General features: G+C 45.8%; 2 protein-coding genes across 6 annotated transcripts in view; one reads left to right on the top strand and one right to left on the bottom strand.

Annotated features, from left to right (window-relative positions):
* The window catches only part of B9D1 (B9 domain containing 1), a 180494-nt gene that overhangs the window by 109245 nt on the left and 47661 nt on the right, over positions 1–23588 (top strand). The window contains exon 8 of one of the 2 annotated variants that reach the window (XR_013217996.1): positions 20070–20408. The exons of the other annotated variant lie outside the window; for it this stretch is intronic. The gene's annotated coding sequence lies outside the window, so the exon portion shown is untranslated. Of the gene's footprint in view, positions 1–20069; positions 20409–23588 lie in introns of those variants that run through there. 2 annotated transcript variants of the gene reach the window in all.
* Positions 313–23588, bottom strand: part of EPN2 (epsin 2) — a 55211-nt gene continuing 31935 nt past the window's right edge. For 3 of the 4 annotated variants that reach the window (XM_077274381.1, XM_077274379.1, XM_077274380.1), the window contains exons 3-9: positions 21512–21624; positions 21314–21406; positions 20632–20803; positions 17630–17800; positions 17378–17473; positions 11022–11240; positions 313–3331 (exon numbers count right to left, since the gene is read on the bottom strand). In XM_077274381.1, coding sequence (XP_077130496.1) covers positions 3021–3331; positions 11022–11240; positions 17378–17473; positions 17630–17800; positions 20632–20803; positions 21314–21406; positions 21512–21624 — 1175 coding nt within the window. In that variant the 3' untranslated portion in view covers positions 313–3020. Of the gene's footprint in view, positions 3332–10614; positions 10659–11021; positions 11241–17377; positions 17474–17629; positions 17801–20631; positions 20804–21313; positions 21407–21511; positions 21625–23588 lie in introns of all 4 variants that reach the window. The other variant, XM_077274382.1, reaches the window with a different exon arrangement.

The following is a 23588-nucleotide window of genomic DNA, read 5'->3' as shown; positions in this document are numbered from 1 at the left end:
AGTATCGACGTAGATGTCATAATGGTTGCCATGGCGACGATGATGTCATAAAGGTTGCCTCAACCAATCAGCGACGGGCACAGTCTGCCGCGAATTCTGGAATCATCATTGTCCATATACTACGGGGACATGCATATTCTAGAATTACCCGATGCGTTAGAATCGGGCCACAGTCTAGTATATATATAGAGAGAGAGAGATATACATGTGCGTGTGTATGTATATACAGTATATATATTATGACGCTCCATGATAGGTGCTTTGACATTCGGCTTTTATATCAGTGTTCAAAATAAAGTCTCAGAGTTCATCTTGTCGTAAAAATAGGACTTTTAAGTGAAGGGGTAAATACAAAAGAAAACAATAACTTAGACTTGGCAGAGCCGACCGGTGCACACAGGACAGGTGACAGCGCGTCCGCCATAACCTGCTTTACAATGCAACAATACATGAGATTCACACCCCGGCTTCACACGGCGCGGGCACCGCGCATATTTTTTTATTATTTTCACTGAAGAAATTAGATTATTATTTATTTTTATTTAAAAATTGGGGGGGGAGGGGAAATTGCGCGCGTCGCGCTGTGTGAAGCCGGCTTTATAAAAAATAAAAATACATTGTAACGATAATTAAAATATATTTTTTTGATCTATATAGAATGATTTTCGGAGTCAAATTCATTGTACAAATCCTGGTGGTATAGAATTTCCCTTTTTTTTTTTTTTTTTTTTGTATCCGTGACAACAGTATGTGAGCGGATTAATGCTATCGTCGCGGAGCCCGGGCCGCCAATATAATGATGTGTAACCATAAGGGGTTAATCACATAAAATGGCCGTAAGGACATTTACGGATCTATTCAACCATTTCTTAGAGTGGGAAAACTGGGAGGCAAACAATATGGCTGCCACCATAGTGATCACCTACGTGGCGGCCATGTTGGGTTTATGGTTTTTACAGTTTTCTTCAACCGTTGTCCCTTCGAGGAGGATGTAAGGGCGGCCATATTGTTTATTAAGGAGTGAGACAAGGAATCTCCTCCAAGACATGATTCTTTTTTTTTAAGGTTAACAAAAATAAAAAAAATGAAGTAAATATATATTTAGGGAGGATAAGATATTACTAGTTTGTTGGCCGCCTTTTGGGGTAGCTGTGGGGGGATTTATCATTACTAGTGCTAAGAAATGAGGCAGTTACACATAGCAACCAATCAGATTGCAGCTCTCATTTTTCAAAGGCCCTTTGGAGAATGAGACCTGGAAGCTGATTGGCTGCCAAGGGCAACAAATGTTCCTGTCATATTCTTCAGTGCAGGTTAGATAATGAAAGCTGGGAAACAATTGGTCGCTGTGGACATCCGCCATTGAGGAGGATGTTATACAATTGCATTTTATACGTTTTTATTATATAAAACGGGTTTCAGGCTGTCATGATTGGGGGGATGGGGTGCTGTCTGATTTCTTAGTCGCTAGTATGGTCTTAAAGGGGTTGTTCATGGGAGGACAATCTGCCTTACTAATGTCCCCATGACAACACTTCCTACCCCAAATAGGTAGGGACACTGAGCTCGGGCTCATAAGCAACTGGATAAAGAACGCATCTTACAGGATGTGGCCTATAGAACAGGAAGTGTTGTCATGGGGGCATATGTGGTATCACGAATATAAAAAAATATGTTTTTCTTAAAGGAAAAAAAAAACAAAACAAATAATTATGAATCTGTGAAATTTACCATTTTTTTTTTAGCTAAAACCATAAAGCTGAAATGACTTAAAATCCCTGAAAATCCACATTTATAAAATAAAACAAAAGGTGAAAAGGGATGAGATCGGCACTGTGGGGTGGTGGTGGTGACTACCGGTGACCCTAAAATCATAAAGCAAGGAATGGGAGGACGCTGCAGATGTCATAGGGGCGCTGCATTGTCCATGGCAACAAATCAACTGTGATCACTGGTTGCTATGGGCAATGCCGCCATTTTTGTTTGTATTTAGGCCCATCTGGTGGCGTTATTATTAGACCCTGATGGACTATGCCAGTGCACAAGGCGGTAGAGACAGAAGACTAAAGCAGCAGGGCTATTATTATTCTAATGACGGCCATCTGGTCAAAATAGTCAATGAACACAGCCAATCCCTGTAGGAGCCTAAGATGGCCGCCCCCTGAAATGATTGTGGCACCTGGTGACTTGATCCCATTAGACATATACTGCTCAGTGCCCTTCAGTGGGAGCGCCAGTTGCCATCTATTAACAGGCCTCGCTGCCACCCAGTGAAGTTACCCTTGCTTTTAGGCTACACTTACATGACATTTAAAGGGGAAGTGTCTATAGCCTTTTCATTTTTTATGCAAGATTTCTACTTCCTGTCAATATATGGAAACAAGAATGCTCCCATTGACTGAAAGAAAGCAGAGATCTTGACACTGGTGAGGAATTGAGACACAAAATATATTAAAAAGTTCTAGAGTGTTTCATTCTACATTGATTAGGCACCATTTTCAAAAACTCTGACTATCCCCTTTAATTCACATTCCAAGATGGCCGCCATGACTACGCTTGATGTGTTAGTTTAGAGGGGCCGTAGTAGAGGCGCGTTCATACCCACAGGACATCTAGTGATGTAACTGTGTAAGTCTTGTTATAGGCACACATTCTGAGTCCCAGTCTCCTTAAAGGGACAAATCCATTTTTTTTTTTCTTTTCCTCTCCAGCGCAGTGTATACCAGTGCGAGTGACGGAGCCTGGGTGAAAAAATAAGACCACGATCCACTCAGATTAACGTGACAAGCGATAGACAGGAAGCTGAAAGCTCCAGCTTTGGTGACCGTGTTAGATCGGATGTGATAGAACGCGTCACTTTAATCATCCTCGGGGTAGAGGCCGGCGTGCCCCTCGGGCCCATGCCACCTCCACCCGGCAGGATGGTACTGCCAGGCGTTACTCTCGGGACTCGAAGAAGACGACGACAGTTGAGCGGTGTGTAGTGTTTACTATACATGATAGCCAATATCCTGCGGCCTTCATAGCAAGAAAGGATTGGTGGCGTTCATGGCTTGGGCAGTAGAGGGCGGTATGGCCGAACTGTGGTGGGGCAAGGTGGCTGCCATGTTTATGTTAATCCCAAGTCCCGTTGGCGGTACGGCGGGTAACGTGGACGTCCCCAGTAATGGCGGTGGTACGGAGACCTCTTGAGCCATGGCTGACACTGGGGTAAAGGACGAGCTGACTCCCATCATCGGGCTGGAGCGCAGCTGGTTGAGGGTTAGCGCCTGCGGCTGGTTCACCTGGAAAGGGTTGACGACTGGAGTAGATCCTTGCGCAGGAGGAGCTCCTGAAAAAACAAAAATAATACATAGTCATGACCAAAAGTGTTGGCACCCTTGAAATTGTTTCAAAAAATGTAGTATTTCTCCCAGGAAACTATAGCAATTATATGTTTTGTTATATACGTTTACTTCCTTTCAGGGAATCGGGAAAAAGACACACAGAGGTTGGGAAAAGGGTGGGGAATGGTACATAGGGTGACATGGAATTGGACACAGAGAGGCGAGGAATGGCACATGGAGGGACGGGAAATGGGACATGGAGGGGCAAAGAATGGGACATGGAGGGGGAAATAATGGGACATGGAGGGGCGAGGAATGGGACATGGAGAGGCGAGGAATGGGACATGGAGAGGCGAGGGATGGGACATGGAGGGGCGAGGGATGGGACATGGAGGGGCGAGGGATGGGACATGGAGGGGCGAGGAATGAGACATGGAGGGGCGAGGAATGGGACATGGAGGGGAGAGGGATGGGACATGGAGGGGCGAGGGATGGGACATGGAGGGGCGAGGGATGGGACATGGAGGGGCGAGGGATGGGACATGGAGGGACGAGGAATGGGACATGGAGGGGCGAAGAATGAGACATGGAGGGGCGAGGAATGAGACATGGAGAGGCAAGGAATGGGACATGGAGAGGCGAGGGATGGGACATGGAGAGGCGAGGAATGAGACATGGAGAGGCGAGGAATGGGACATGGAGGGGCGAGGGATGGGACAGGGAATGGGACATGGAGAGGCGAGGAATGAGACATGGAGAGGCGGGGATGGAACATGGAGGGGCGAGGGATGGGACATGGAGGGACGGGGATTGGGACATGGAGGGACGGGGAATGGGACATGGAGGGGCGAGGGATGGGACAGGGAATGGGACATGGAGAGGCGAGGAATGAGACATGGAGAGGCGGGGATGGAACATGGAGGGGCGAGGGATGGGACATGGAGGGACGGGGATTGGGACATGGAGGGACGGGGAATGGGACATGGAGGGACGGGGAACGGGACATGAAGGGGTGAGGAATGGGACATGGAGGGAAGGGGAATGGGACTTGGAGGGGCGAGGAATGAGACATGGAGAGGCAAGGAATGGGACATGGAGAGGCAAGGAATGGGACATGGAGGGGCGAGGAATGGGACGTGGAGAGGCAAGGGATGGGACATGGAGAGGCAAGGGATGGGACATGGAGGGGCGAGGAATGGGACGTGGAGGGGCGAGGGATGGGACATGGAGAGGCGAGGAATGAGACATGGAGAGGCGAGGAATGAGACATGGAGAGGCGAGGAATGGGACATGGAGAGGCGAGGAATGAGACATGGAGAGGCGAGGAATGGGACATGGAGGGGCGAGGGATGGGACATGGAGAGGCGAGGAATGGGACATGGAGGGACAGGGAATGGGACATGGAGAGGTGAGGAATGAGACATGGAGAGGCGGGGGATGGAACATGGAGGGGCGAGGGATGGGACATGGAGAGGCGAGGGATGGGACATGAAGGGGTGAGGAATGGGACATGAAGGGGTGAGGAATGGGACATGGAGGGACGGGGAATGAGACATGGAGGGGCAAGGAATGAGACATGGAGAGGCAAGGAATGGGACATGGAGAGGCGAGGAATGAGACATGGAGAGGCGAGGAATGGGACATGGAGGGGCGAGGGATGGGACATGGAGAGGCAAGGAATGGGACATGGAGGGACAGGGAATGGGACATGGAGAGGTGAGGAATGAGACATGGAGAGGCGGGGGATGGAACATGGAGGGGCGAGGGATGGGACATGGAGAGGCGAGGGATGGGACATGAAGGGGTGAGGAATGGGACATGAAGGGGTGAGGAATGGGACATGGAGGGACGGGGAATGAGACATGGAGGAGCAAGGAATGAGACATGGAGAGGCAAGGAATGGGACATGAATTGGTGAGGAATGGGACTTGGAGGGGCAAGGAATGAGACATGGAGAGGCATGGAATGGGACATGGAGATGCGGGAAATGGGACATGAATTGGTGAGGAATGGGACTTGGAGGGGCGAGGAATGATACATGGAGAGGAATGGGACATGGAGAGGCAAGGAATGGGACATGGAGGGGCGAGGGATGAGACATGGAGAGATGGGGGATGGGACATGGAGGGACGGGGAATGGGACATGGAGGGGGAAATAATGGGACATGGAGAGGCAAGGAATGGGACATGGAGGGGCGAGGAATGAGACATGGAGAGGTGGGGGATGGGACATGGTGGGACGGGGAATGGGACATAGGGAGATGGTTATTGGGGCGGGGAATCGGACATGGAGTGTGGAGAGGTGGAAATAGGCATATACATAAATGGCTTCAGGAAATGCTGCTTTTAGAAAAAAAAAAACATTTAAAAACTAGTAAATCTAATTTTATAGTAATGAGTGCAGACACGTATGCAGTATATATAATATACATATATCCGGGGGCAGGGCGTCCCACAGTCTGTAATTTAAATTGTAACCGCGCCACCATAAGTAAATTCTAATCCTGGGGCCACATGTCACTGGGGCCTCTAGTCCCCCCACCTCCAATTTACAGACTTGAAGATGTTCTTACAACTTGGATGGGCCTGAGAAACAAACGTAGGAGCCTTTTGTATCTCAGGAAGCGGAACGACACATGAAATGATTAAATTGCTCTAAAACTAGAGAAAGATGCGGGCGCCCTGGGAAGTTCCTGTGGGTCCGGCAGAGGCTGTCCCCATGTCCCGGCTTTGTGAGAGGCCTCTTTATGCTGCTGTGACTGGAGGGAGTGTGGGCGGCTTACAAGGTATTTCAGGAATCCCTAATGTAAACAGGTCATTTCCGATTTCCAGGCAGACAGGAAAAACACAGGAAAGACACTTTCTCCTGTATTAAGAGGTTCTGGCCGGGTGCCAGAGCCAATTACAGTGTCCGGGGAGCCTCCTCCAAGGTCGGTGGGACACACATGGACATCTCAGGGGGCCGGGGGCTGATTAGGAGCTTCAGGACACCGAATTAACTTATTTGCCATTCTGTAATGCAGCCCTCCGCTGTGATCCAAGGGTTAAATCTCCCTTCTATACCACATGCACGGTATTCACAAGCTACAGTACAAACCAAAAGTTTGGACACATCTTCTTATTTAAAGATTTTTCTGTATTTTCATGACTATGAAAATTGTACATTCACACTGAAGGCATCAAAACTATGAATTAACACATGTGGAATTATATACTTAACAAAAATGTGTGAAACAACTGAAATTATGTCTTATATTCTAGGTTCTTCAAAGTAGCCACCTTTTGCTTTGACGACTGCTTTGCACACTCTTGGCATTCTCATGATGAACTTCAAGAGGTAGTCACCGGGAATGGTTTTCACTTCACAGGTGTGCCCTGTCAGGTTTAATAAGTGGGATTTCTTGTCTTATAAATGGGGTTGGGACCATCAGTTGTGTTGTTCAGAAGTCTGGTGGATACACAGCTGATAGTCCTACTGAATAGACTGTTAGCTGCTTTTTTCCTGCCATAATACAAATTCTAAGTAAAGAAAAACAAGTGCCCATCATTACTTTAATAAATGAAGGTCAGTCAGTCTGAAAAATTGGGGAACTTTGAAAGTGTCCCCAAGTGCAGTGGCAAAAAACATCAAGCGCTACAAAGAAACTGGCTCTCATGAGGACCACCCCAGGAAAGGAAGACCAAGAGTCACCTCTGCTTCTGAGGATACGTTTATCCGAGTCACCAGCCTCAGAAATCGCAGGTTAACAGCAGCTCAGATTAGAGACCAGGTCAATGCCACACAGAGTTCTAGCTGCAGACACATCTCTACAACAACTGTTAAGAGGAGACTTTGTGCAGCAGGCCTTCATGGTAAAATAGCTGCTAGGAAACCACTGCTAAGGACAAGCAACAAGCAGAAGAGACTTGTTTGGGCTAAAGAACACAAGGAATGGACATTAGACCAGTGGAAATCTGTGCTTTGGTCTGATGAGTCCAAATTTGAGATCTTTGGTTCCAACCACCGTGTCTCTGTGCGACACAGAAAAGGTAAACGGATGGACTCTACATGCTTGGTCCCCACCGTGAAGCATGGAGGAGGAGGTGTGATGGTGTGGGGGTGCTTTGCTGGTGACACTGTTGGGGATTTATTCAAAATTGAAGGCATAGTGAACCAGCATGGCTACCACAGCATCTTGCAGCGACATGCTATTCCATCCGGTTTGCGTTTAGTTGGACCATCATTTATTTTTCAACAGGACAATGACCCCAAACACACCTCCAGGCTGTTTAAGGGCTATTTGACCAAGAAGGAGAGTGATGGGGTGCTACGCCAGATGACCTGGCCTCCACAGTCACCAGACCTGAACCCAATCAAGATGGTTTGGGGTGAACTGGACCGCAGAGTGAAGGCAAAAGGGCCAACAAGTGCTAAGCATCTCTGGGAACTCCTTCAAGATTGTTGGAAAACCATTCCCGGTGACTACCTCTTGAAGCTCATCAAGAGAATGCCAAGAGTGTGCAAAGCAGTCATCAAAGCAAAAGGTGGCTACTTTGAAGAACCTAGAATATAAGACATAATTTCAGTTGTTTCACACTTTTTTGTTAAGTATATAATTCCACATGTGTTAATTCATAGTTTTGATGCCTTCAGTGTGAATGTACAATTTTCATAGTCCTGAAAATACAGAAAAATCTTTAAATGAGAAGGTGTGTCCAAACTTTTGGTCTGTACGTACTTCTGAGACTTGAGCCTGGTGTCTATGCTGGTATTTACAGTGCACCTTCTGGAGTCCAAATCTGCATTTCCTAACATATCTTTATAGAGCTCTGACCTCCTTTTTTTCTGATACAAAGCTCCAATCCCCCCCTGCATAGCACAGAGATACATGATAAAAATTGTAGTACCTGCAGTCGCCACTAGTCAGAGAAAGATCTGGTTGAACTCCGATATAATTTGTCTTCAGAAGGCTCCCACTAGTGGTGGCCACAGGTACAACATTTTTGTCATGTAACTACATCTATGCAGGGCATTTGGAGCTATGTATCAGAAAAACTGCTGAGGACGTGCGTAAGATGTTATGGCTTTAAGCTATTATTGATCTTGGTGTTGCATTAACCCCTTCACTTCCCAAGCCATAATATGGTGCAAGTGTCAAAAAGCGTGCTCAGAGATGGCTCCGACATAAGTAGACAATGGGTAGCCTTGACTTGGGCTGCTCATCGCAGCTATCATGGTATATCGGTGAAGCTCATCCCGTGGCTGCGCTTCATAGGAGATAGGGGGACTTAAAAATATATATATACAGTGCCTACAAGTAGTATTCAACCCCCTACAGATTTAGCAGGTTTACACATTTGGAATTAACTTGGCATTGTGACATTTGGACTGTAGATCAGCCTGGAAGTGTGAAATGCACTGCAGCAAAAAAGAATGTTATTTATTTGTTTCTTTTTTTTTTTAAATTGTGAAAAATTTTTTCAGAGGGTCATTTATTATTCAACCCCTCAACCCACCAGAATTCTGTTTGGTTCCCCTAAAGTATTAAGAAGTAGTTCAGGCACAAAGATCAATGAGCTTCACATGTTTGGATTAAATATCTCTTTTTCCAGCCTTTTCTGACTATTTAAGACCCTCCCCAAACTTGTGAACAGCACTCAAACATGGTCAACATGGGAAAGACAAAGGAGCATTCCAAGGCCATCAGAGACAAGATCGTGGAGGGTCACAAGGCTGGCAAGGGGTACAAAACCCTTTCCAAGGAGTTGGGCCTACCTGTCTCCACTGTTGGGAGCATCATCCGGAAGTGGAAGGCTTATGGAACTACTGTTAGCCTTCCACGGCCTGGACAGCCTTTGAAAGTTTCCTCCCGTGCCGAGGCCAGGCTTGTCCGAAGAGTCAAGGCTAACCCAAGGACAACAAGGAAGGAGCTCCGGGAAGATCTCATGGCAGTGGGGACATTGGTTTCAGTCAATACCATAAGTAACGTACTCCACCGCAATGGTCTCCGTTCCAGACGAGCCCGTAAGGTACCTTTACTTTCAAAGCGTCATGTCAAGGCTCGTCTACAGTTTGCTCATGATCACTTGGAGGACTCTGAGACTGACTGGTTCAAGGTTCTCTGGTCTGATGAGACCAAGATCGAGATCTTTGGTGCCAACCACACATGTGATGTTTGGAGACTGGATGGCACTGCATACGACCCCAAGAATACCATCCCTACAGTCAAGCATGGTGGTGGCAGCATCATGCTGTGGGGCTGTTTCTCAGCCAAGGGGCCTGGCCATCTGGTCCGCATCCATGGGAAGATGGATAGCACGGCCTACCTGGAGATTTTGGCCAAGAACCTCCGCTCCTCCATCAAGGATCTTAAGATGGGTCGTCATTTCATCTTCCAACAAGACAACGACCCAAAGCACACAGCCAAGAAAACCAAGGCCTGGTTCAAGAGGCAAAAAATCAAGGTGTTGCAGTGGCCTAGTCAGTCTCCTGACCTTAACACAATTGAAAACTTGTGGAAGGAGCTCAAGATTAAAGTCCACATGAGACACCCAAAGAACCTAGATAACTTGGAGAAGATCTGCATGGAGGAGTGGGCCAAGATAACTCCAGAGACCTGTGCCGGCCTGATCAGGTCTTATAAAAGACGATTATTAGCTGTAATTGCAAACAAAGGTTATTCCACAAAATATTAAACCTAGGGGTTGAATAATAATTGACCCACACTTTTATGTTTAAAATTTATAAAAATTTAACTGAGCAACAAAACTTTTTGGTTTGTAAGATTTATGCATCTGTTAATAAATCCTGCTCTTGTTTGAAGTTTGAAGGCTCTAACTTATTTGCATCTTATTAAACCTGCTAAATCTGCAGGGGGTTGAATACTACTTTTAGGCACTGTATATATATATATATATATATATATATATATATATATATATATATATTAGTAAAAACCTAAAACTTTGAATCACTTCAGTTTCCCCAAAGCAAAAAGAAATAAAAAAATATGGTATATAGGAAAATAAAGTTTGATCAATCAAAACACAATACTTATTTAGCCCGTTCTGTAAACGCTAAGAAAAGAAATCGATAGGCCAGAATTTACATTTTTCTGATAAATAAATTAAAAAAATGCAACAAAATATCAGCCCGGACGAAAAAATGAAAAAAACTTACGGATCTGAGAAATTGGTGACACAAACACAAATTTATAAAAGATTTTTTTTACAAAGTTCAGAATATTTTTGTTAACCACAAATATAAACGATACCTATACGAGTTTGGTATCGCCGTAATCGTACTGACCTGCAAAATCACGATGTCAGGTCATTATTACCGCATACTGAACGCTGTAAAAACAAAACACACAAAAAAAAAGTAGCGGAATTTAGGGATTTTTTTTTTCCACCATTTCGCCGCATTAAAAATTAAATGGTAAAATTAATGATGTTGATCAAAACGATGACTCGTTCCGCAGAAAACAAGCCCTTGTATGGCTACGTGGAGGGAAAATTAGAAAAAATAGTTATTGATCTTGGCAGGAGAGGATGGAAAAACAAAAATCTGAAAATAAAAATTGTCCGCGGTGGGGACGGGTTGAAGACTAGAGTGATATCTTTATCGGTGCGCCCAATCTGAGCTGTGCGGCTCCGCTACATCCACCACGCTCCGCACTACATCCAGCACTGTACCTGATGCCACTTGGCTCCTACCTGATGCCAAGAAGGGGTTGAACGTCGGGGCGGGATGAGCAGGCATCGTAACCAGCGTGTCCAGGTTTACTAAGGCAGCGTTGGGTCCCAGGAAGGACTCTGGGGTCTTCCGGGCTATGCTCTGTTTGCCGATGCTGGTGGGAGTGGTGGCCTGTGAATCGAAGAGGTCGGGACTCGTGGTGCCGCTGCGCAGGGATGGGAGAGTTGATATGGAGTCGGCTGGAAGAGATAACACAAGACTGTGCTTAGCACAAGCTCTCGGTGACGGCGCTGCGCCTAGGAGTCATCACTGTCTCAGTAGTGCAGCCTCACGGATCAGGCCTGTAACTTTAGTCATTATATCTCGGGTCAGAAAACAGGAGAAAAATCGTTTTTTCACAATTGCATTGTACATTAAGGGCTTTCTTTTGGGGGTTGTAGTACCACAAACACTGGAAAAAAAAATCACCGATCCCCCATATACAGAACAAGCTGCATGCAGTTGTTCCCAGCTGCGGCACATTGCATCAGGCAAGGGTCTGTCTTCAGATGGCGGAGCGGGCCTCTTCCTTCCCCTTCTGCATGTCCCTAAACTACACAGCACATGTGTGACCTCTGACCCCGCGCCCCATCCAGAGCTGCCACACATTATAAGGGGCCGTTCTGCCAGATGTTGGACTCTCCCCGTCACCTGGGATGCATCAGATTTCACCATGCGCTTTCCAAGGAGAGAATTCTTGCACAGTCTCAGACGCCAGAGGAATGTTCTGGATGCGAAACAAGTGGTGATTAACTCTAGAAGAAGAAGGCTGCACTCCCTGATTCATCAGAGTATACAGCTGCTACGGAGCCATGGCACCAGGCAGGGATGGGAGGAGAGGGGTGGGAGACAGAATGACTGCAGGGGGATGCATAGGACTGAGCGCAGTACACACAGACTCATAGTGCCGCACGCAGGAAAACCAACCATAGTGCCACCCTCAGGAGGACCAACCATAGTGCCGCACCTAGGAGGACTGACCATAGTGCCGCATGCACGAGGACCGACCATAGTGCCACATGCACAAGGACCGACCATAGTGCCACATGCACGAGGACCAGCCATAGTGCCACATGCACGAGGACCAGCCATAGTGCCACACGCAGGAGGACCGACCATAGTGCCACATGCACAAGGACCGACCATAGTGCCACATGCACAAGGACCGACCATAGTGCCACATGCACGAGGACCAGCCATAGTGCCACACGCACGAGGACCAGCCATAGTGCCACACGCAGGAGAACCGATCATAGTGCCACACTCAGGAGGACCGACCATAGTGCCGCACCTAGGAGGACTGACCATAGTGCCGCATGCACGAGGACCGACCATAGTGCCACATGCACAAGGACCGACCATAGTGCCACATGCACGAGGACCAGCCATAGTGCCACACGCAGGAGGACCGACCATAGTGCCACATGCACGAGGACCAGCCATAGTGCCACACGCAGGAGAACCGATCATAGTGCCACACTCAGGAGGACCGACCATAGTGCCGCACCTAGGAGGACTGACCATAGTGCCGCATGCACGAGGACCGGCCATAGTGCAGCACACAGGAGGACCGACCATAGTGCCACACTCAGGAGGACCAACCATAGTGCAGCACACAGGAGGACCGACCATAGTGCCGCACCTAGGAGGACTGACCATAGTGCCGCATGCACGAGGACCGACCATAGTGCCGCATGCACGAGGACCGACCATAGTGCCACACCTAGGAGGACTGACCATAGTGCCGCACGCAGGAGGACCGACCATAGTGCCACATGCACAAGGACCAGCCATAGTGCCACACGCAGGAGGACCGACCATAGTGCCACATGCACAAGGACCAGCCATAGTGCCACACGCAGGAGGACCGACCATAATGCCGCACGTAGGAGGACTGACCATAGTGCCACACGCACGAGGACTGACCATAGTGCCGCACGCAAGGGGACCAGCCATAGTGCCACACTCAGGAAGACCAACCATAGTGCCGCACCTAGGAGGACTGACCATAGTGCCGCATGCACGAGGACCGACCATAGTGCCACATGCACAAGGACCAGCCATAGTGCCGCACGCAGGACGACCGATGATAGTGCCACACGCAGGAGGACTGACCATAGTGCCGCACGTAGGAGGACTGACCATAGTGCCGCATGCACGAGGACCGACCATAGTACAGCACGCATGAGGACCGACCATAGTGGCACACGCACGAGGACTGACCATAATGCCGCACGCAAGGAGACCAGCCATGGTGCCGCACCTAGGAGGACTGACCATAGTGCCGCATGCACGAGGACCGACCATAGTGCCGCACGCAGGAGGACCGACCATAGTGCCACACCTAGGAGGACTGACCATAGTGCCGCACGCAGGAGGACCGACCATAGTGCCACATGCACAAGGACCAGCCATAGTGCCACACGCAGGAGGACCGACCATAGTGCCGCACGTAGGAGGACTGACCATAGTGCCACACGCACGAGGACTGACCATAGTGCCGCACGCAAGGGGACCAGCCATAGTGCCACACTCAGGAAGACCAACCATAGTGCCGCACCTAGGAGGACTGACCATAGTGCCGCATGCACGAGGACCGACCATAGTGCCACATGCACAAGGACCAGCCATAGTGCCGCACGCAGGACGACCGATGATAGTGCACGAGGACCGACCATAGTACAGCACGCATGAGGACCGACCATAGTGCCACACGCACGAGGACTGACCATAATGCCGCACGCAAGGAGACCAGCCATGGTGCCGCACCTAGGAGGACTGACCATAGTGCCGCATGCACGAGGACCGACCATAGTGCTGCACCTAGGAGGACCAACCATAGTGCCGCACGCAAGGGGACCAGCCATGGTGCCACACATAGGAGAACCGATCATAGTGCAGCACGCAGGAGGACCGACCATAGTGCCATACGCACAAGGACCAGCCATAGTGCCACATGTACGAGGACCGACCATAGTGCCACACGCAGGAGGACCGACCATAGTGCCACGCGCACGAGGAGCAGCCGTAGTGCCGCACGCAGGAGGACCGATCATAGTGCCTCACGCAGGAGGACCGACCATAGTGCCACATGCAGGAGAGACCACAGTGCCGCACGCAGGAGGACCAACCATAGTGCCTCACGCAGGAGGACCGACCATAGTGCCTCACATAGCAGGAGCAGCCATAGTGCCACACGCAGGAGAAGAGACCACAGAGCCGCACGCAGGAGGACCGACCATAGTGCCTCACGCAGGAGGACCGACCATAGTGCCTCACGCAGGAGGACCGACCATAGTGCCTCACGCAGGAGGACCGACCACAGTGCCGCATGCAGGAGGACCGACCTCAGTGCCACACTCAGAAGGAGAGACCACAGTGCCGCATGTACGAGGACCGACCACAGTGCCGCACTCAGGAGGACCGACTATAGTGCCGCACACAGGAGGAGAAAGGACTATGACAGGGCTTACCATAGTGGTATGCAAAATATTGACTGATTAAAGCTATAGGATATTGATATTGTAAATAGCAGCTAACACCTCTACAGTGTTCTGCAAAAGTTTGGGCACCCCTGGTCAAAATTACTGTTATTGTGAAAAGTTTAGAAGGTGAAGATGAAATGATCTCTAAAAGGCCTAAAGTTAAAGATGACACACTTCCTTTGTATTTTAGGCAATAAAATAAAAATATACAGTATATTTTCATCTTTCACATTTTAAAAATTACAAAATAAAAATGAGCAGATTCAAAAGTTTGGGCACCCTGCATGGTTAGTACCTAGTAGCACCCCCTTTTGCAAGTATCACAGTTTGTAAACACTTTTTGTAGCCAGACAAGAGTCTTTCACTTCTTGTTTGAGGGATTTTCATCCAGTCTTCCTTGCAGAATTCCTCCAGTTCTGTGAGATTCCTGAGTCATCTTTTATCCTCTGCTATTTTAAGGCATAACCACAGATTTTTAATGATGTTCAGATTAGGGGACACTCACTGGCCACTTTATTAGGTACACCTGTCCAACTTCTTGTTAACACTTAATTTCTAATCAGCCAATCACATGGCGGCAACTCAGTGCATTTAGGCATGTAGACATGGTCAAGACAATCTCCTGCAGTTCAAACCGAGCATCAGTATGGGGAAGAAAGGTGATTTGAGTGCCTTTGAACGTGGCATGGTTGTTGGTGCCAGAAGGGCTGGTCTGAGTATTTCAGAAACTGCTGATCTACTGGGATTTTCACGCACAACCATCTCTAGGGTTTACAGAGAATGGTCCGAAAAAGAAAAAAAATCCAGTGAGCGGCAGTTCTGTGGGCGGAAATGCCTTGTTGATGCCAGAGGTCAGAGGAGAATGGGCAGACTGGTTCGAGCTGATAGAAAGGCAACAGTGACTCAAATCGCCACCCGTTACAACCAAGGTAGGCCTAAGAGCATCTCTGAACGCACAGTGCGTCGAACTTTGAGGCAGATGGGCTACAGCAGCAGAAGACCACACCGGGTACCACTCCTTTCAGCTAAGAACAGGAAACTGAGGCTACAATTTGTACAAGCTCATCGAAATTGGACAGTAGAAGATTGGAAAAACGTTGCTTGGTCTGATGAGTCTCGATTTCTGCTGCGACATTCGGATGGTAGGGTCAGAATTTGGCGTAAACAACATGAAAGCATGGATCCATCCTGCCTTGTATGGAGCATCTTTGGGATGTGCAGCCGACAAATCTGCGGCAACTGTGTGATGCCATCATGTCAATATGGACCAAAATCTCTGAGGAATGCTTCCAGCACCTTGTTGAATCTATGCCACGAAGAATTGAGGCAGTTCTGAAGGCAAAAGGGGGTCCAACCCGTTACTAGCATGGTGTACCTAATAAAGTGGCCGGTGAGTGTGTATATATATATATATATATATATAATTTTTTTTTATTTTTTTTTTGCCTAAAATACAAAGAAAACGTGTCATCTTTCACTTTAGGCCTTTCAGAGATCATTTCACCTTCAATGTGCTTCACCAGGGGTGCCCAAACTTTTACATGCCACTGTATACAGTACTTTGACACAGGATCCATCATTCACAATAGGTGATGTAACAGCTCACCTCCTTCTGTACAATGACAGATAACACCTCTATATATAGTAGATAACACAGGATCCAGCATTTATAATATGTGATGGCACAGCTCACCTCCTCCTGTACAATGACTGATAACACCTCTATATATAGTAGATAACACAGGATCCAGCATTTACAATATGTGATGTCACAGCTCACCTCCTGCTCTTCTACAGTGACTGGTAACACCTCTATATACAGTTGATAACACCTCTATATATAGTAGATAACACAGGATCCAGCATTCACAATAGGTGATGTCACAGCTCACCTCCTCCCCTCCTGTATAATCACTGATAACCCCTCTATATATAGTAGATAACACCGGATCCACCATTCACAATAGGTGATGTCACAGCTCACCTCCTCCTCCTGTATAATGACTGATATCACCTCTATATACAGTAGATAACACAGGATCCACCATTCACAATAGGTGATGTCACAGCTCACCTCCTCCTCCTTCTGTACAATGACTGATAACACCTCTATATACAGTAGATAACACAGGATCCACCACTCACAATAGGTGATGTCACAGCTCACCTCCTCCTCCTGTACAATGACTGATAACACCTCTATATACAGTAGATAACACAGGATCTACCATTCACAATAGCTGTCACAGCTCACCTCCTCCTGTACAATGACTGATAACACCTCTATATACAGTAGATAACACAGGATCCACCATTCACAATAGGTGGTCACAGCTCACCTCCTCCTCCCGTACAATGACTGATAACACCTCTGTATATAGTAGATAACACAGGATCCACCATTCACAATAGGTGATGTCACAGCTCACCTCCTCCTCCTGTACAATGACTGATAACACCTCTATATACAGTAGATAACACAGGATCCACCATTCACAATAGGTGATGTCACAGCTCACCTCCTCCTCCCGTACAATGACTGATAACACCTCTGTATATAGTAGATAACACAGGATCCACCATTCACAATAGCTGATGTCACAGCTCACCTTCTCCTGTACAATGACTGATAACACCTCTATATACAGTAGATAACACAGGATCCAGCATTTACAATAGCTGATGTCACAGCTCACCTCCTCCTATAGAAAGACTAATACTAGGACAAGGCAGGTATGACCCACACCAGCCAATATCTGTCAGGGCTAATCCCACAGCCTATCCAACATTTTTGGGTATCGAACTACAAAACCAGCTCTTAGTTTTTCTTTTTTAGACTACACATTTCTCACCTGATACTTTGGCGGAGGATCGCAGGTTGTCGAACTCTGAGAAATCGTCTTTTGCCGTCCCATTTAAATTGCTGAAGGGGTCAAAGGAGGAACTTCCTATTGGGAAAAACAAAGTTAATTTAAAGGGATTAATGGAAAGAAAAAGAAAATAGTGAAACAGTCAAAAGTTCTGACAGCTTTCCAGACCACTGCTTGCTGTCAGAAAATGGAAATACACCACACAGCCCCTTCAAAGACTCGAGCTTTGTCTACCTGTGCTTTTACTTGTCTTGACCCCTGGAGCAGGTCCCCAAGGGTCCGCTGTGGAATTAGCTGATCCCGCCGCCTGTGGAGGTGCCCAGGGGTCCTGGCTTTTTGGAAGAGACTTCGTTGTAGTAGCTGAACTTGGTCCCCAAGGATCGCTGTTGGCGGAGGGTTTTGTACCTGTAACATAAATAAGTGTCAAAGACAATAAGATAAATATCAGTCATAAAAAAATAAATTTATTAATCTAAAATTGTGACACTACATGTTTCGGTGTTTCCTTTGTTGGGGCAGGAGGGTCTCGATTATTGAAGAATTGTGTTATAGTTTAGTAATAGGATTTCTGCTGTCCGGTTACGGGAATATTACTAAACCGTACAATGTGGGCTTTTATTATTTAAGGTAGCTCAGACATATGTTCAGACACTTGTGCCTGTCCTGGACCGAGGCCTCCTCCACATTCCAGCAAGAGATTTTTCTTCTGCTACATTGTGACCTTACATGGAGGAATGTGTCAGAATTGCCAAGAAACTTTCCAAATGAATGATGTCATGTCACGCTGACTCCAACACTGAGCTCCTGTGTATGTGCCGAGAACGGGGCCGAAAGGGCAGGTGCAAGGACAAAAAGCAAACTAACCCAATACCCTGCACCCGCCTTATCTGTCCCAGTAGTAAATATAGTACAAGCACAATAAGGGCAGTATTATGGTAGTTATATTCTTGTACATAGGAGCAGTATTATAGTAGATATATTCTTGTACATAGGGACAGTATTATAGTAATTATATTCTTGTACATAGGAGCAGTATTATAGTAGTTATATTCTTGTACATAGGGGACAGCATTATAGTAGTTATATTCTTGTACATAGGGGCAGTATTATAGTAGTTATATTCTTGTACATAGGGGGCAGTATTATAGTAGTTATATTCTTGTACATGGGGACAGTATTATAGTAGTGATATTCTTGTACATAGGGGCAGTATTATAGTAGTTATATTCTTGTACATAGGGGGCAGTATTATAGTAGTTATATTCTTGTGCATAGGAGCAGTATTATAGTAGTTATATTCCTGTACATAGGGGCAGTATTATAGTAGTTATATTCTTGTACATAGGGGCAGTATTATAGTAGTTATATTCTTGTACATAGGAGCAGTATTATAGTAGTTAGATTCTTGTACATATGGGCAGTATTATAGTAGTTATATTCTTGTACATAGGAGTAGTATTATAGTAGTTATATTCTTGTACATAGGAGCAGTATTATAGTATTTATATTCTTTTACATAGGGGGCAGTATTATAGTAGTTATATTCTTGTACATAGGGGCAGTATTATAGTAGTTATATTCTTGTACATAGGAGCAGCATTATAGTAGTTATATTCTTGTACATAGGGGCAGTATTATAGTAGTTATATTCTTGTGCATAGGAGCAGTATTATAGTAGTTATATTCTTGTACATAGGGGCAGTATTATGGTAGTTATATTGTACATAGGGGCAGTATTATAGTAGTTATATTCTTGTACATAGGAAACAGTATTATAGTAGTTATATTCTTGTACATAGGGGGCAGTATTATAGTAGTTATATTCTTGTACATAGGGGCAGTATTATAGCAGTTATATTCTTGTACATAGGGGCAGTATTATAGTAGTTATATTCTTGTACATAGGAGCAGTATTATAGTAGTTATATTCTTGTACATAGGGGCAGTATTATAGTAGTTATATTCTTGTACATAGGGGCAGTATTATAGTAGTTATATTCTTGTACATAGGGGCAGTATTATAGTAGTTATATTCTTGTGCATAGGAGCAGTATTATAGTAGTTATATTCTTGTACATAGGGGCAGTATTATGGTAGTTATATTGTACATAGGGGCAGTATTATAGTAGTTATATTCTTGTATATAGGAGGAGTATTATAGTAGTTATATTCTTGTACATAGGAAACAGTATTATAGTAGTTATATTCTTGTACATAGGGGGCAGTATTATAGTAGTTATATTCTTGTACATAGGGGCAGTATTATAGCAGTTATATTCTTGTACATAGGGGCAGTATTATAGTAGTTATATTCTTGTACATAGGAGCAGTATTATAGTAGTTATATTCTTGTACATAGGGGCAGTATTATAGTAGTTATATTCTTGTACATAGGAGCAGTATTATAGTAGTTATATTCTTTTACATAGGGGCAGTATTATAGCAGTTATATTCTTGTACATAGGGGCAGTATTATAGCAGTTATATTCTTGTACATAGGGGCAGTATTATAGTAGTTATATTCTTGTACATAGGAGCAGTATTATAGTAGTTATATTCTTGTACATAGGAGCAGTATTATAGTAGTTATATTCTTTTACATAGGGGCAGTATTATAGTAGTTAAATTCTTGTACATAGGGGCAGTATTATAATAGTTATATTATTGTACGTAGGAGCAGCCCCCTGAAGAAGCGACGTACCGAAAATGTATGTTGGCAGGATGCTCAGTGTCGGTAAGTACTGCCAATAATACTTACTATCCATGTCCTTACTTTGAGCATTATTATTCTTATTATTTGAGCAATATGCCCAAATAGGAACTGTGACTGATTTACCCGATGCACTTGCACTTTATTTGCCTGTTTGCACAATAGATTATTATTCCTTAAGGATAACATGTTGCTACATGACAACTAATGGCAATTTCATTACGATAATGTATATCTAGATCACAGGTCCTCTTCCACTGTATTTGGACATATGACTTTTTGTCCTGCTTTGCCTTTGGCCCCTCTTGTTTTTGAACCCTGGGTCATCACTATTGAGACCTATATGTCTCCACTGTATCCTTTCATGTGTCCTTTCATATATTTTTGATGTTTTTGTAATGCTGATGTTAATAAAATATATATTATATTTATATGGCGTAAACTGACTCTGTTTCTCCCTGCTTAAAAGGAGCAGTATTATAGTAGTTTTCAGGAAAAAAAGACATTAAAAACAATGAGGACTTACCGAAGGACTGCCAGGGATCAATTCCAGCAGAGTGGGTGGCTGATTTCCCCCAGGGGTCTTGCTGTTTACTCGCTGCCGTTGCTGATGCTGCTGCCCAAGGTTCTGACTTTTGCGAGGTTGGGGCTCCTGCAGGCAAAGCGTCCATGAGGTCCAACAATGTAGTATGCTGTTGCTGCCGATTTAAAGCAAAATTACTAATTAAAAAAACAAAAACAACAACAAAGACACGATGCTGATCATTTTCTATGTGCGTCAGCAAAGCCAATTTGTACAGTATTAGAAAGTGGTGTACCTAACCCCCCATCCCATGGACCATATTGCGCAGGATTTTTGGAAATAACATGTGTGATACCGGTGACGTGCGGCCAGGCTCGGACTGGCCCACGGTTGAACCGGAGAATCCTCCGGTAGGCCGTACCTGTGAAAGGAGTGCTAATGAGCAGTGCTATCACGCTTGATTCACAGTTTTCATACAAAAAGGTATACTCTAATGATCATTAAACAAGCTAGGTAAATTAATATCAGGTAGAAGGAAAAGTAAATTTGCATACTAGGGAATCAATGATATGGGTGGGCCTTTGCCAACGCAGTCCGACACTGCACGCGGCACCTATACATGTACAGCAGTCCACTGCCGAATTCTGAATATCTCAGAGGGGGAGTCTGGTGTTGCTCATCTTACCCCTTTCTTTTTCGGGACTTTGATAGTGTCCTTCCTGCTTTCCTCCAATGCCATCTGAAGTCGTAAGTCGTCTCCCCGCCGGATACGCTCCTCCTTTGTAAATACACAATGCAATTTCATTACCTGGGTATATAAATGCTTTCGAAGCTGGGCATGCTGAGACATGTGGTGCAAATTAATGTAATTCTGGTGGCTCACCTGTTCGGCCACCTCTCTGCTCATGGCGAGCGCCAGTTGTAATTGCAGCTCCTCCTCTCCGCTCGTTTGGGGTCGAGCCTGTTCTAGCTCTGAAGAGACTCGAGGGGAGGTAGCTGAGAAAAAAAAAATAGTAATTACTCTTTTGTCACTTTCCCATAATTTTCTTTTTTTTTTTTTATTTACGTTTTTTTTTTTCTCTCCATACACATCAAAAGCTAAATTCGCAAGTTAGCTGGTTTCCGCTAACCAGCCTGCAGTGCATTATGGGACCTCAACGGACAGTTGTCACATGACAGAGGGTGGGGCTAAACTGTTATCTGTTTAACTAGCAGAATTGTGAATGCAGCTCTGGATGTGAATGGTGAAAACAAGATTAAATAAGTTTAAAAAAAAAAAAAATTGAAAAGATATTTAAGATTTTATAGATTTAGGATTTTAAAATGTAAAAAGTTTTTGGAATTTTTCAAAAGTGGCCAAAGAGTAAGAAACAGTATTAAATTAAAAAATAGGTATTACGTACCCCTGGAATCAGCCGTCATTTCCGCACCGAGGCTTCGGTAGCCCCCAATAAAATGATGATGTCCAGTTTATCATTTACGCAACCAATCACTGGCCTCAGTGGTCACATGCCATATATACAAACGCTATCACTGAGGCCAGTGATTGGCTGCAGCGGTCATGTGAATAACATACAAGACAGCATTAAGTTCGAGACACTATAGCGGAGAGGGTTAATAGAAAAAAAATCTACATTTATTAATTTCCTTTGCCTGCTTTAACAGACAGGGAATGCTGGATAGCCAATCAGTAGCTGAGGCGGGCCCCAGATCCAGACAGTGATTGGCTGAGCAGTGACGAGACGAGACCAACACATAGAGACCAGTAGGAACCCAGTAAATGATGGAATGGGAGCAATGGGGGAATTGCTGAATATCGTTTCTTTTATTTTTTTACTACTCTGAGCACTTTGTCCATTTTTTCCCCCGATGGACAACCCCTCGAAGTCAACATCCTGACTGCAATGTTTGGTTATATGGATTTGGGGATGGTATTACTGGGTAGATTTGCCCTTCTGGGTTTCGGGAAAGCCGGGTGTTAATCTCAGTAGCTGCGACGGAGAGCATTTCTAACAAGAGGAGGCATTTTGAAAGGAAATGTAAGATTAAGAATAATCCACCCCCGTCCCCTTCGCTGTTTCATAAAACCGTGGGAATTTCAGTCATGGACATACTGTATTGTGCAACTGCGAACAGACACACAGCTGTCCGGCATGGCATCATAATGGGACCGTATAACCATAAGAATTCCCAAAATATAGCAGCACGTAACCCCCTGCGTGATGCATCCTAGACCTCTCAATGCTAGGGGCCCCCAGACAGGAAGCAAGGGCCGGGGTATGGGATGTACAGGGGTCACAAGGCCTCATTCCCGGAATTCCTGTGACAAGGACATGGAACGCTGGGACAGAGCTTTCCGAGAGGGGGAGACTGTGCCTGCCTCACACCAAATGACATCTGGGGCAGAAAATGAGGGGACAGAGCTTAATAAAGAAGTCAAAATAGGGCCTGGGGTTAGATACCCTCTTGTTAATCCAAGACAAATGTCATGACAACTTCTAATGATCTTTATGGTCACTAAGAAAACTTGACAGGAGGGATTACTGGGTGGTAGCCTCTGAGGGAGCCATAATGGTGCCATACTGGTGGTCACCCAGATTTCCCAGACACAGAAATGTGAGGTACCTTGACATCTAATCATCCATGATAGCTCCGATCTCAAGGCAACCGTCATAGCCCAATAATAGGATTGATGGGTTGGGGTAATATCTGTCCTCCCACTTCTCCTCCTTCTCACTCTTTGACCAGTTACAATCCGGCTTCCGACCACATTATTAGACCGAAACTGCTCTGACTAAAGTCACCAATGACCTACCTACCTACCGCCAAAGCGAAGCGACACTACTCTGTCCTCTTCCTCCTGGACCTGTCCTCAGTCTTCCACATGTTGGACCATTCCCTCTTACTACAGACTCTCTCATCTCCTGGCATCGCAGACTTGGCCCTATCTTGCATCCAAA

Source organism: Ranitomeya variabilis, chromosome 7 (genome assembly GCF_051348905.1).
Source record: "Ranitomeya variabilis isolate aRanVar5 chromosome 7, aRanVar5.hap1, whole genome shotgun sequence".
NCBI classification, from domain to species: domain Eukaryota; kingdom Metazoa; phylum Chordata; class Amphibia; order Anura; family Dendrobatidae; genus Ranitomeya; species Ranitomeya variabilis.
This window is presented reverse-complemented; position numbering and strand designations above follow the sequence as displayed.